This window comes from Urocampus carinirostris, chromosome 3 (genome assembly GCF_059441175.1).
Source record: "Urocampus carinirostris isolate Australia breed hairy pipefish chromosome 3, RoL_Ucar_1.0, whole genome shotgun sequence".
Lineage (NCBI taxonomy): Eukaryota > Metazoa > Chordata > Actinopteri > Syngnathiformes > Syngnathidae > Urocampus > Urocampus carinirostris.
The window spans coordinates 21,603,945-21,619,234 of NC_142351.1; the positions used below are offsets into that span (position 1 = coordinate 21,603,945).

A 15,290-nucleotide genomic window follows, 5' to 3' on the forward strand; every position below is an offset into this window, starting at 1 on the left:
TAAATCCAACAAAACAGAAACCATGTATTTTTTTCAGTTTTAAGATGTTTAAAACAATTGGGGGATTACAATGTTACAACCATCACCATTGTTGTTGTGTTTTGATGATGAAGATGGACCTTGTATTTAGCTACTAATCAACAATATATATGAAAATATATACATTAATAACCATTCATCATTAATTTGAAAATAGAATGCACAAACTGAACATGCTTAAAGAAAATACATGTCAGTCTGTGACAGTCTTCTCCAGCCATGACCACTTAAATTTATTCTTGATTCCTTTATCAAATTCGGAGACAAAAGCCTCGTCTGTTTTTCTTAGTATTTTCATATTTACTTTTTCAAACACTCATTTCACCGTTTGAAAAGATCGGAAGGAGCGCCATGTTTGAGAAAGCCAATGCTCTGAACAAAAACTCCGCTGATTGGTTATCAGCGAACCTATCGACCAATGGTAGGAGTCGATCTATTTGTTGTGTGTTATAGATCTAATGCGCTGCGCTTCTTTTTGCCGATTTTTCTCGCGATCTCTAACTGCTAACTTGGGGTGATGAAACAGTCACGTATCATACCTCACCCCCCCAAAATATTTTCTCATCGAATTTAGACGATTTACGGGAATGACCTCTGGGGTTCAAAAACAGCGGAAATCCGCGGATCCGCGGAAAATTCTGATCCCTATATATCCCTTTTTGGTAGTTCCTTATAAATAATATTTGCTTCTGCATTTAACTCCAGTGAGTCAGTTCATCCTTGTGCCATCAGAACTACGTTCCTCTCTTGAATTAAATTTAAAAAGAATGGGGAGTTATTACATCCTAACTTTACTCCTAAAACAGTGCACACTCATTTCTACCTCCATTTGTATTTTTGTCTTTGGTGTTTGGATGGGGGAGGGGGGTCCACATTAGATGCATCTGTAATGATTATCAACAATTTATATAGCATTCCTTTGATGTAGTACTGTAAAAGTGTGTGGAATAGATATAACATTTCAACGAGGAGCTGGTACAAGTGCACGTGCTACAAGCTCAACTCCTGTGCATTGCTCCTCCGCTTTACTCTCTCTCTCCCTCCACTGTCCCGTGTGAGTGTGTGGCCCAAGAGCCGTCCCTTTTGAAGGGAAGCGTCACCAGTAAGGCAGACGGCGGTTTTCAACGAATCGTCCATGGACCCCCAAAGGTATAAGGAGTAATATAACTGAGGAGAACAGAGGATTCAACATTTTTGGGACTGAATATTTGTATTCATTGCCAATGTGGATGGATTGCCTGAATGTTTGCTACATAGAGAGAAGTTATCAAATAACAAAAACAGTAATGTGAAAAGAAGTTTCCAGGAAAAGTCAAGTCAAGTCGAGTTTATTTGTTTAGCCCTTAATCACAAAGATTCTCAAAGGGCTGCACGGACCACAGATTATTACCAACCACAGACTATTATTACACTATCCCCTGATCTAAAACCTACACGAGGGGCAAGGAAAAACTCAAAAACCTCAACATGAGGAAAATGAAGAAACCTTGAGAAGGGACCGCACATGAGGTAATCCCCCTTCAAGGATGACCAGGCTGCAAAGGATGTTGCACTAACAAATAATACAGAGAGGCAGTATCGTACAACAGAGTACACTAATCACGTGGTGCATACTTGTCCAGAGGATGCGCTGCATCCAACTTTGTCATTTTGATTATAGGCTAACATAGCTAATATAGATACATACAGCATGTGTTGGATTAATTATAAAGCTCATGAAAGGCTTTTAATTTTTTGTGGCCCCGGACAAATTTTGTTTTTGTTTTTGGGTTAAATATGGCCCTTTCAACATTTTTGGTAGCCTGCCACTCGTCTAGCCTCCGTTACTAGGAAATAGTAGGATAAGTCTTATTCTGAACTTACTGAAAATTATTATTACAAAATAATGGCAAAAGATCAGGCAAATGACTTATAAATTCTGTGCCAAGTGGTGTGGTACATAGTTGTTTGCATCTTATTTGGCTAATATGCTAACATATTCTGTACTTGAACATCAATCTTGTGTTGCCGGGTGTTGGCATTTTATCAATAATTTTTGTGGTGGTACAAACTCCGAATTAAATTAAAATGGAAATATTTTATGTGAATGTATGTGTATGTCTGTTTTTTTTCACACGGTCATTTTCAACGTACCACATTTCCAGGAATCATAACCAAATAAACTCTATGAAGTGAATCAGCACATATGCCAGATTTTGATTCAGGCTCCTCCCGAATTGTAAAAGCCTTTTGCAGTAGAGCAAGCATCAGCAAATTTCAGAGTTGTATGCACAATCACATTATGAAATGTTGGCAAACGCACTGAAGAAGTGAATGAGTGGAGCCATTTTTCTTCATAAGAACAGAAAAGCGCTCTTTAATTTTGAAGGCCAACTTGATTGATGTTATAGCTAAAAGGAAATGTCTCCACCTGGGCTCGGAACATCAAAGAGGCCCACAAACTGAGTGTGTGTGTGTTCCCATGTGGCATCATTAATGTTTCTATAAATGCCATTCACACACACACACATGCACGGCAGGATAACGGAACCAATCAAAAGCGGGTGTCAGTACTATGCAGTAAATCCAGCGTTGGCATCTCTATTTTGTATCCATCCTTCCACAGGCTCGGAATAAAAGCAGCTTTTGCATTTGATTGTCTACATTTGTCTATGTCTACATTGAATAGTGCAACAAATAATCAACCACTAGGCTTCACCAGTCAAAGGTCACCGAATCGTGCTCTGCACCAACCATCTAAGAACAAATGTCTGTTCCTCTTGCAGCTAAACACATTCTAAGCTCGCTCCTATTTGTATGCCCCATGCAGCAGCATTAGTGTCAAAGAGCCTATTTAAAGAGCATGATGAAATATACACCATGTAAGATATCATTGCAGTCTACAAGGGAAACAGAAGCAAGGGTGACCATATCAATATTAAGAAGCTCTGGAAAATCTTTAAAATAAAAAAGAGGTTTAAAGGTGATTTTTATATTAAGCATAGATTTCCACATTATTTACTGAATGGGACATATACAGGACAAATGATCCAAGGTCCGCTTTATTTTAAAACATTTTTTTTACTGTTTTTATCGGGCGACATGGTGGGTCGGATGGCTAGCGCACAGTCCCACGGTGCAGAAGTCCAGGGTTCAATTCCAGCTACCGCGTCCCTAGGTGTGAATGAGCGAGTGAGTTATCTGACTCTGTATGGCCTGCGGCTGGCTGGCAACCAGTTCAGGGTGTCCCGAGATGCCTGGGATTGGCTCCAGCACCCCCTCGACCATTATGAGGATAATTGTGCAGAAAATGAATGAATGCATTTTACCAAGTGCACCAAAATCTGTCGTTTTTTTCTTTTGTTTTGCTTTTGTAAACAAAAACCATTATTTTTTATCAAATTTGTTTTAGAATGTTTTAGGGGAAAAAACAACTTTGGGAAATTCTTACTTTAAAAAATAGAACAGTTTCATATTTTGATATTTCAAAGCTGTAGTCTGTGTATAAAATACAACTTTAGCGCAAATATTTTAGGATATGTTGCTGGATGCTGAAGAATGTTGAGGAGGCCACAGATGTGCTCCTAGCTGCATTTTGAAGCAAACCCCTACAAAAATGGCCTGGAGAGGTATGGGGGCCACTAGGCTGCACTTTCACAAGACACACCAAAGGAAGTGGTGCCCTGACAACTCTAGTGGTTAAGGGATCAGTGAACCATGAACTATGATATTATCCAACTGTATGAAATACAAGATAGAACCCTCTTCTCTCGGAAAATTCAAAACAGGAAGTTATTGGCAACTTTCCTCTTTTAATAAATTTTGTTTACATTTTGCTTTCAATAATAATATATGATAACGCTATGCAAAGAAAACAGAATAAAGTGCAAACAAGAATTGCAGACATTTAAGATAATGCCCAATTTCCAATAATACTGTATATACAAAAAATATTATCCCAGTAATTGAAAATGGTATGAGATGGTACTGTATGTCTTACTTGTTGTAGAGGACACACCATCCACAGTGGGGGTCTCCTGAAGATAAACAGCCTGAACAAGACTGGTACTGCTCGCATTTTTCCACAGGAAGCCGTGTCAGCTGAAAGAATATATATATCGGAAAATATGTCATATAAGCATGTACGAGTGTGACATTATGCTCCTGTATATATATATATATATATATATATATATATATATATGCAAACCTGTTTGTCGCTGAGCAGGTAAATGTACAAGCGGTCCGGACTGAACATCATGTCTCTTAGAATGGGCTTTCCTTCCACCACAGTTACGCTCTCATACAGCAAAGCATTGTGGGATGGAGGCGGGAGTCCATCAACGCGTATCTTAAATACAAACACACATTCAAGAATTTAGCAATGATAAGATTCAAATGCACTGGGATGAACGGCAGACCATTCTACAGTGTTCTTTGCTACAATAATGTCAAACACAACCTTGGTAATAGAAAAGTGATAGTACTGCTGAGATGCTTAGTAGCATTACCTGTATCACAGCTACACCTCAAATTAACCTGACCAATTGTCGGTGTTAGGACTAGTGCGTTACAAAGGGATACCGCCGTGGAACATAATTACAACACTATTTTAATACTCGCAACCGGGCCAAATTCACAACCATAAGATACTAAAATCAACAGGCCAGTTTATATGAAAATATGTTGTGTGTCACCATTAGCGAATGGTAGGCAGAGCGTAGGGGAGGGGGGGTGGCTTAGATAGGAACACAAACCTACCGAAAATCACAAGGTAAAGGTAAGAACAGAATTCATGGTAAACATGTGCTGAATTTTAGTCTTTTATTTGTAAAAATATTTTTGCAATACAGCATGCCTAGGAGAATAGAAAAAAAACCTGGTTAAGTGGTTTGAAGCAGAGAGACAAAACGGATATGGATCGTCTCGGCTAAGTGTTCGTTTGCACGTTTGTAAAATTGCACAATCCAAGAATTATAAAGTGTTCACTGCTTCTTCGGGTTGGTGTACGCATTTTATTCAAATTTCTCTTATTATGTTGTTATTTTAAAGCTGTTTCAGGGGTTGGCTTCTCGATGGGTATATACGGTATTATTATTTTTTCTGTTAAAAAAATAAAAAATATACGTTGTTTGAAACAAGATTGTTACTTTCGGGGTAACGCTCTACTTTTTGGTGTCAGTAATTTAGGAGAGGTTATTTTGACCGAAGTAACTAGTAACTAACTAATTATTCGACGCCCAACGCTGAAAACTGTGTGGTTGAATTTTCCGATTTTGCACCATCCTAATTGTTTGAGGCACCGTGCTTCCTTAAAGAGGTCAGTCTGGGTACTTTAACAGACATAATGGTGTGTTGTCTTGTGTGGGATTACCTTTTAAAAAAAAAAAAAACATGGATAACCAAAAAATATTAAAAATATAATTTCCACGAGACATTTCAGGAGAGGATCTCGGAAAAATTAAGAAATAGTTTGGTCATTTTCTTTTTGAACACTGAGAAACTTTAAAAGTTAATTATATTATTTAAAGTATATTCATAACTTGCATTTTAAAAGACAAAAAAAATCTTCAATTATTTAACAATGCGGTTGTTTTGTAGGGAATTATTTTTCTTCCATAATATTTTTAATTTTTTCCTTACTCTAGCAGTCCACTTTGAGAAGATGTGTTATTTCTTGGCCATATAAGGTCCATGCATATCAAAACTAATGTATGTCTGGTATTTATCAGGACAGTACAGTTAAGCAAAATCACTTGCACACTCAAAGATCTGTACACCTTGTCTGAGTCTGACCCAAAAAAACAAGACTGCTGAGAGCGAGGGATGTGGACTATGTGTCAGGTGGGGGTTGCACGGGTAGCCAAAAGGAGGGAAACAGGTAGGGGGAGGAAGGGGATAGTGTGTTGTTGTCAGTGTGTTAATTAGCTGTCTGCTTGTTGTGCATTTGGTCTTAATTTGAGCTGATGAGCCCCCAAGACACACACACACATTCACAGAGAGAAGAGTATGGAAGAAGAGGAGGGGGCTTGAAAGTAGGACACTGCAGTAGACAGGAACGATACACACGCCGGCACACATGCAGGTTACAGACGCAAACGCAGACACAAACGCATGCATATCTGAAAACACACAAAGATGCATACACCCTCCAAATACACAAAAACACACAGATGAAAACACATTAAACATAGACCTTAGTATACCCGTTTTTTTAAGTACATGCAGATTTGCAGACTGGATTTAAATTCCATAACGCAGCCGACATGTCACTGGAGTTGCCACCCGATACGTTCCCCACAATACTCCTTTACCCTCAAGCCCCCATCCTGCAACCAATGAAAGAAGGGAGTAATTCAGGAAGAGGTGACTTTTCACCCATGACTGTGACTCAAACCCCAAACACACGCGCTCAAAGAAGCGCACACACTGACATGTGAACTTTAACCTCTAACCCTGAAACAATATGTGCAAGTGTATAAGATGAAATGGCTACCATATTGATTCGTGTATCAAAATTTGGGTGCGCGCTTTACAGTAATACATTACCGTGTTTAAGCAACGATAAATCAGTTGAAAATGATCGCTCCCCACATTCGCACATTTGATGCAACGGAATTTGAACTTGGATCGCGGCGGTGAGAGCGGATTCTTAACCACTAGACCCCCAGGGTTAGAGATGACAGATGAAAAGGCCTTAGCCTTTAATTATCACACTACTTTTACTCATGATAACATGTTGTTGAATATATGGGGCAATGTTTAAAATAATTTGACAACGTAAACTATGAACACAATGACAAAATAAAATTTAAGATGCATTTAATGTCTTTCAAAGTTGTTTTCAGAGTCAATAAATGATTTTAATCATGGCCCCATAAATTCAGCAATGTGGTACAGAGAGTAAAAATATCATGATTTTCATGTGTCATCTTTAAACCAAGTGCTGTGGTTGTTAAGAATCAGCGCTCTCGCTGCAGTGATCCGGTTTCAAATCCCATTGCGATAGTCCTCGATACAATGTTTGTGACCTACAATGCTTAGTTATAGCTGTGAAAAAGTGAAGTAAAATTGTATTCAGATTTTTCATTAAGAAATAGGGGTGTGCAATATACACAAGTGTGTGTTATAACACGAATAAATACATCTAATTTCAATACTAATTTTAGATGAAAATTCATAAAATTTAATAAAATCAGATTTGTTTTGATAATAAAAAAATATGTTATCCAGGTTTCTGGCTATTAAATTCTCAAACTGTGTCAATAAACAAAATAAAATGTTGTATTTGAAATGAAAAAAAATAGGAATATCAAGAAATGCACTTAATAATGACACACAATGATTGCTTTATTTCCTTGAGTGTGAAAAACAACAAAGATTTGCACGCCTTACCCATCTGGGGCCAGCATAGAAGAATTATGTCTTAACTAAGCGTCAAAAATTTGAGGAATAACAGGTAACAAATCCCTGCTCATCATCTTTTATGTTTTTTTCTACACGTGTTTAGTTGTTTTACTTGTTTGCAAATTGGAGTCCTCCATCCAATCAAAAATCAACTATATTTCTGGTAGCTTGTCTAGAATAAGTGACATTAAATGTTAGCATTTACAAACCATAATGAGACAAATTCACAAGGTTTGTGTAAACTACATACATACAAAGCAAGCATTTAAAGTCTCTACACCATCGCATCATCATGACATGGGAAATCAATGAGAGAGAAAAAAATCTTAATACTTATAAAATCGACATTTTATATTACCAAACTTTCAAACTCTCTGAACTTTTTTCAAGGAAAAAAAAACATTGAGATAGCAAAAGATTAAAATCACTGGAAGTGCCTTCGTTTGCATAAATCAATTGACAGCAAAAGATGCACTTTCCCCCACTGATGCATGCAGATATGTCACAAATTTCTCTACAGTAATTAAAAAGACAACACACCATTCACGGTTGTCATAATGACCACATTAGGAAAACATGGTTGGATATAAACAATGAATTCTGTGTGTGCATTTTTCTGATACACACACTCACTTACACACTGTTCATTGAGCCATCAGAGCCTGAGGGAAGAAGACGAGAAGGAAGAAGGCCAGTGAGGGGTGACATGAGGGGGGGACTGTTAAGCTTATTAGCCCATTCCCATCCCCCTAACACATATACACTTCACACACTGAATGTCACACACTTACACAAAATGGATAGCAGGACCACCAACAGATGCTTTTCGCCCTCCAGTCACACAACAAAAAAATAATTTCTGCTCGTTTTCTTCAAACTTCCGTCAGGAAACAGGAAGCAATTTTTTTCTGAAGTTGTTTGTTACCTGAATGTAACAAAAGTAATGTTTCACATGTTGGGGCAAAAATATTTTTTTAAAGTAAAAGGCCCTCACTCACTGTTTTCAAAGCAAAGGAAAAGCATGGCTGCCTCAAATCAAAACTTCCTGTTTAATTCTGTGTACTTATTGTTTTTTCACCATTCTCTCGTCTGGCTTCCTCAAGAGCAATTGAAAACAAGTTTTCACTCGCACACATTTGCTTTTAAAAATGTGTACATTTTTGAGCACACTCCGACCAGTGAAACCTGGCAGCTTCAGTTGTCACCATCATGTTATTGTTACCCTGGGAACATGAGGAGGGACGGAACATGATCCGATGTGAAGAGTTTTTCACTGACACATCCACTAATTCTTCCATCGTCTCCATGGCAACAGCATAATAATTAATCCTATGCTGTGTTTGTGTGTGCGTGTTTCAGCAGGGAATTCTCGGAATGCTAAGTTATACGCTGATACGTGCACACGTTAGACACAAAGAAGTGTTTGTCAAAAATACAGACAGGCACACACACGCACGCAAACACAGAAGCTACCATCATAGCCGAGACAACAAAAATACTACCCCTCTATCCATTATTCACTTACTGCTGTGTAAGTAGCTAACCTAAACTTCTCACAAACACAGCCAACTTTTCACCGCATCCTGATAAATATTTCATCCGATTGCACGAGCATGTACAGTATGTCACAGAAGTAAGTACACCCATCACATTTCTGCAGAGACTTCACAATAATGGTAATAGAACATCACTGAAAAAACATCGCTTTGACACAATGAAAAGAAGTCTGTCAACAAAGGCCATGGGCTACTGGAAATATATACTCTGGTCTGATGAACCAAATATTAATTTATTCGGCTCAGATGGTGTGAAACATGTGTGGCGTCAACCAGGTAAGGTGTACAAACATGTGTCGTGCTTAAAGTAAAGCATTGTGTTGGGAATGTCATTGTTTGGGGCTGCATGAGTGCAACTGGAGTTGGGAAGTTACATTTTATTGAGGAAAACAAACTCAAGCATGTACTGTGAAATATTAGAGCAAGGGATGATCCCCTCGCTCCAGAAACTGGGTCCTGCCTGACAATGAGCCCAAATACAGTTTGAAGATAACCAAGGCTTTTCTAAAGGGGCAAACAGTAAAGGGGATGGACTGACTAAACATGTCTCCAGATCTAAACCAAAGAGAACATATTTGGAGCATCCTCAAGCGGAAGGTGGAAGCACAAGATCTCAAACATAACCCAGCTCTGTCATGTTGTCATGAAGGAGTGAAAGCGCATTCTAGTGGCAATTTGTGAGGCTCTGGTCAAATCCATGGCCAGAAGGATTAAGGTGGTTCTGCAAAATCATCTGTTTCCACATAAAATATTGAACTTCAGGAACTTTTTCTAAAGAAGGTCCTCACTTTTGTCACCAGAGGTATAGCTACTGGTTATATATTTGAGGGGAAACATATATGTACACTGCTACATGAGTTTAACACAGCCTACTTTTCATTGTGTCAAAGCAATGTTTTTGTCTGTGCTGTTTGATTAAAAATTTGAATGAAATATTGTTTAATGCTCCCTGTGACGTCTCACTGCTCAAAATGTGGTCAAAAGTTGCTTATTATTCAGTTTCATTCAGTACTTTACTTCACTCCAGTGGCAATTACAATCCACTCCCTACTTATTTTAGGATGCATTTAGAATATATTCTGCGCATGTTCTGCTCAACTCCAACCAACTCAAAGCATTTTCAAATTGAATTTGATTATTCTTAGAGCCACAAAAAAGGAGTGTCGGAAAGTGTTTTGGGAGGTTCGCATCAAGCAGTACAGATGGTAACAATTCATGAATGAGCAGGTTTCAACTCGGAATGGGCCAAAATTAGATTCTGATGTCATTATAGCTCCATTGACAAAATATCGTAATATCCCAGTGTCAAAAATGCTCCTTCTGTTCCCTTTTTATTACATTTGGGTACCTAAAAAAAAAACAATTTGTCCTGTTTTTAAAGCCAAAACTGAATATTTGATCACGGTTCATGATCCCTTAATTGCATGGGTAGTCAGGGCACCAATGAAGATGCAACTCTGAACAGCTTTCTCCATTGTTGTCGGTTCCTGGTCGTGGCAAATTTGGCACTAGTCCATTCCTTAATGTTGTTGGCCCAGTTCTTTTTCAGTCTTCCTCTCCGCCTGCCCCCTTAGACTGTGCTTTGGAGAATTATCTTGGTCAGTCCTGATGATCATGTGACGTGACCATACCACTGAAGTTTCCGTCTGTGCACAGTTAACAACAGTTCTTTGTAGGGTCCAATGTGCCCTCCGATGGTGTTGCGCACAGTTTGGTTTGTCACATAGGTTAAGTACCTGATGCCGAGAAATTTCTTGTAGCATCGCATCTCCATGGCTTGGATTTCATTTTACAGTTTTGCTGTGAGTGTCCATGTCTCGCAAGCGTAGAGGATGATGGAAGTAAAGAACGCTTGCATGACTCTGATCTTTGATATCACTGCAATGTTCTTGTCCCTCCAGATAGGTTTAAGTCTGGCAACTGCAGCTGTGGCTTTAGCTATCCTGGCCATGATTTCTGGTTCTGACTCCTCTTCTAAAATGATAATTCCAAGATATTTAAATTTGGTGACAGGTTGTAGCTCTCAGTGGTTGATAGTGATTTTTGTGGTGATACCCTGGGAATTGTTGGTCATTACTTTTGGTTTTTTTCTGTGCTGATTTCCATCCCATACTGGGTAGATACTTTGTCCAGGCAACTGACCAGATATCTGAGTTTGTCTCCAGCCAATCCGGCAATACCATCAGCAAAACAGAGCTTAGTGAATATGTGATACTGAGAAAAAAAGTACTATTCTTTTTAGTGTGTCAATCAATGGGTTTACAGGCAGGGAATAGCTCGATTAAGATCAATATATCGCAGTTATTTGGGTTATGTCAGGTGATGTAAAAGTACACTGAAATCCAAAAATGTTCTAATTCTGACCGTAGCATTACTCCTCTCATAAGAAGAATCATGCAAACCCATTTGGTTTATCCGATACCTTATGCCCATTTTCATTTTCTTCTTCAGATATTCTTTTTTTTATTGGTGTCGCAACAAACTTTGGTCTTCTAGTACAGAAACAAATTACACACAGAACGCCAACGGCGGGGTGTTCCCCTTTGCACACCTGACACTGTTATACAAAGAAAATTAATTTGGGAGGAAACAACTATTTATATTTGCATATTAATATCACTTGTGCTGTGTTTCCTCCAATCAAGTATTCCTTAAACCCTGTTGTCACTTTTACATTAAATGTTCGGATTGGTCCAAAATTAGAATTCAGATTTTAATACGGCTCCGTTCAACTAAACCTACCTATGGTTCTATCTTTCGGAAACCATTTTAAAACACTTACATGGACTCCGTATCCCCAAGTTTTCTTTGAGGCCAACTAGAACCCATGGATGCATTACTCAAAAAAGAACATTTTACATTAATCAGGAGGAAATTTCATCAGTTGCTGCATGTGGTGTGATTACAGTTTGAGCTTTACATTGCTCAGCAGAGACTTACACAGCATGTGTATAAAGAAATGTCGAGGAATCAACATATTCATGTTATGCTTGTTTAGCAAGAGTATAGTTATACTATTAATATTCCAATTTATTTTTTTGTACTACCAGACCAATGCTCTTCGCAAAACTAACGACAAAGAAAAAAAATGGCCAGAGAAAAAAATCAGATATGCGTGTAACGCATCGGCGGGCTGACATTAACAAATTAATTGAATATGAAATGTCTTACTCAACTCTCTAAATTGGACTGTTAAGAGTTTTACATTTTTGTGCCGGTTTACATAGCCCTACATAACGTGAATATCGGCAACATTCGGATCCTAATCGGAAAATTCCCTGCATGTAAACATACTGAATGTTCACATTGTTAAGACTAAATTTGTTGCGTCTCCCTGCCTCTACTGTGCATAACTATGGTCTGCCTGCGTCTTGTGCTGAACGGATTAAAAGTGGGTTGGAGGCAATTTGCTTCAAAGAGGCAGTTCCGTTTTTTTAAACTCTGCAAGAAGCCAATAATATTGTGCCCCATTAGATGTCCTTTCAAATAAAGTGAAAAAGACCTCATGATGAAAGTCATTCAAAGCGGTTAGGATTGTGAAACCACTGTAAACCACAGCACCGAAAATCTATTGTTGCCCACTTACTGTACAACAGTGGACACATTTAAAAGTGAATGAGGGGGTGCTCTGCCTTGTCAAATGCTCACTTTCTGTTTGAGTTATACAACAATTACCACGAATGGATTCACTGGATGCTACTAGGGATTTTGCAATGTACACACATGCTGTTTGGGATTTTGCAATGTACAAGCTAAAAAAAGGCAATATGGCAGCAAGTGTGCCTATATTTAGAAACAAAGAAAGGGTCTATGTTATTTTTGGGTAACACGTAGATGAATAACAAAAAAACAAAATAACATATAGAATAGGATGGTACTCATGATGAAAAAGACAATGAGATCTTGTGGCTGAGCAGCAGAAAAAAAATAAAGTACTGCTTTTAATCACAGCATAGAATCCAATAGCAATATTAGGGCCAGGTTGTATTTGTTGATTACAGTATGGTCCGTCTGTTCTGACCAGTTTTAAGATTGTAACAGCTTGTTTGCAAAATTAAGTTCAGGACAAGATTTCATACTTCTGCTTGAGGCCACTAAAAGCTGTGCCCTTGTGTATACAAAAATGTTAAATAAATGTATTGTTGGTTGGTTGCATTCCTTAACGACACGGGTCATGGGGGAGTCAATGTCAAGATTGACATAAACTACAGAAAACTTAAAATGTGTACATCTTTGAGAAAAGAGGGTTTTCCTAAATCTGCACTAGTGCGACCAACTGAAAAAGTGAGAGTAGTGTCCCCACTGCAAAGGTAAATACAAAGCCCAGATAATGTAGGTAGATGCATTGATGAAGACCAGGTTGTACAAAACCTTTCAATAGAGGGCTTTGTATGAAAAAAACTTGATGTTGTAGGCACTACTTGGATATTCTCAAACCTGAATAGAAAATACGTAATATATCACAATTAAGTCATTTTTGTTTATAAAAAAAAAATATCTGCATTGCTATCTGCTATTGGCCCTTTACTATCTCCACAATGAAAACGAAAGAAAAATTAAAGCTGATTGTCTAAAAAATGTACCGTATTTTCTGCACAACAAGGCATACCGGATTATGAGGCCCACCCCCCTAAACACATACATAAGGCACACCGGACTATAAGGTGCATAATATTGAAACTACAATAATAACAATAATAATAATAATAATAATAATGCATTTTATTTAAAAGCGCCTTTCAGGCCACCCAAGGACACTGTACAGACAATGAAAAAAATACAATTTAAAAAGTTGTAAGCAAAATAATAAATAAAAACAAGACATAAAATCATAAAAACATAGGAAATGGAGAAGCTATGTGTTGTAGGCAGTCCTGAACAGGTGTGTTTATAGATAAGAGCTACCTTGTGCATTCGTATATACACTTACGGCAAATGCGGACCAAAATTACCTCATGTGCGGTCCCCTTTCAATGTTTCTTAATTTTCCTCATGCTGAGGTTTTTGAGTTTTTCCTTGCCCTCATGTAGGTTAGATAAGGGCATGATGTCATAATCTTTACCTTGCAATAGTCTGTGGTATGTGCAGCCTTTTAAGACTCCTTGTAATTAAGGGCTATAGAAATAAAAATTACTTGACTTGACAAAACATGGTTAGGGCCCGGTCACACAGCCGTTTGCGTCTGTATCGCGGGTAAAATTTTGCGGAGTTTTTTTGCCCGTGGTTGCCCGCGATGGAAAATGCGCAAAATTGGCCAACCCGCTGTTCATCGGTGGTATGCCCGCAAAACAGACGCCGGCGACTGTTCCGCTTCCTCATCGCGTCATTTCCGCGTCATTTTCTCGTAAGGACCACGGGTATAAAAGCTGCCGAGCCGACGTTATGCCGAGAAATGCATCCTTGCCGAGATTTGCATCCCCTCGCTACTACAACCACTTTTACCTCGTTTTATCTCACTTTTATATCACTTTTAGGGAATTTAATGGCGAACATATAACCAAAACCACTTTGTCTTGCATTTGTTGGGAATGTAATACAACTTAAACCATTCCGTCTTTGTATTTGTTGTGAATGTAATCGAACGGTAATGCACGCCGTATACAAATCACTTTTGAGCAGGTAACATGTTTATTTTGCCTTTTTCTATTCAAATCGCTCGTATTGAAACCGTTATGCACTCTACCATAAAGCTTATTTCTGCATAATAAGCTTTAAAGTAGAGTGCATAACAGTTCTCAAAAGTGATTTATATACGGTGTGCATTACCGTTCGATTACGTTCACAACAAAAACAAAGACGGAATGGTTTATGTTGTATTACATTCCCAACAAATGCGAGACGAAGTGGATTTGGATATATGTTCGCCATTACATTCCCTAAAAGTGAGATAAAAGTGAGATAAAACGAGGTAAAAGTGGTTGTAGTAGCGAGGGGATGCAAATCTCGGCAGGGATGCATTTCTCGGCATAACACCGGGCTGTAGAAATCATAACCGCTCAAGACACAGTCCCGTGAAGATCAAGATTTCAAGCTATGGCACCGAAGAAGCCAATATGTTATTATTGTAATCGTTTTTCATTTTTATTTTATTATCTTGTTATGAAATGAAAAGAAATGTCAAGAAATAAAAATGGATTAAGACGAGGTCACTACGGTGACGGGGATCCATGTCCACCCCTTGACGTCTCGAGCACAACTGACGTGTGCTCGGCAAATCGCGCTGTATATACGCGGAGAAAGGCGTTTGACCGTCACACGCGTAACACGCTAATTTCACGTAATGACACCGCAATACAGGCGCAGAACATG

At 38.4% G+C, this 15,290-nt stretch overlaps 1 protein-coding gene across 1 annotated transcript in view; it reads right to left on the reverse strand.

Annotated features, from left to right (window-relative positions):
* plxna3 (plexin A3) overlaps nt 1-15,290 on the reverse strand; it is a 75,347-nt gene that overhangs the window by 31,233 nt on the left and 28,824 nt on the right. Inside the window, exons 7-8 of the mRNA XM_088331017.1 lie at nt 4,229-4,369; nt 4,019-4,119 (exon numbers count right to left, since the gene is read on the reverse strand). Of these exons, the coding sequence (XP_088187143.1) occupies nt 4,019-4,119; nt 4,229-4,369 (242 nt within the window). The remainder of the gene's footprint in view (nt 1-4,018; nt 4,120-4,228; nt 4,370-15,290) is intronic.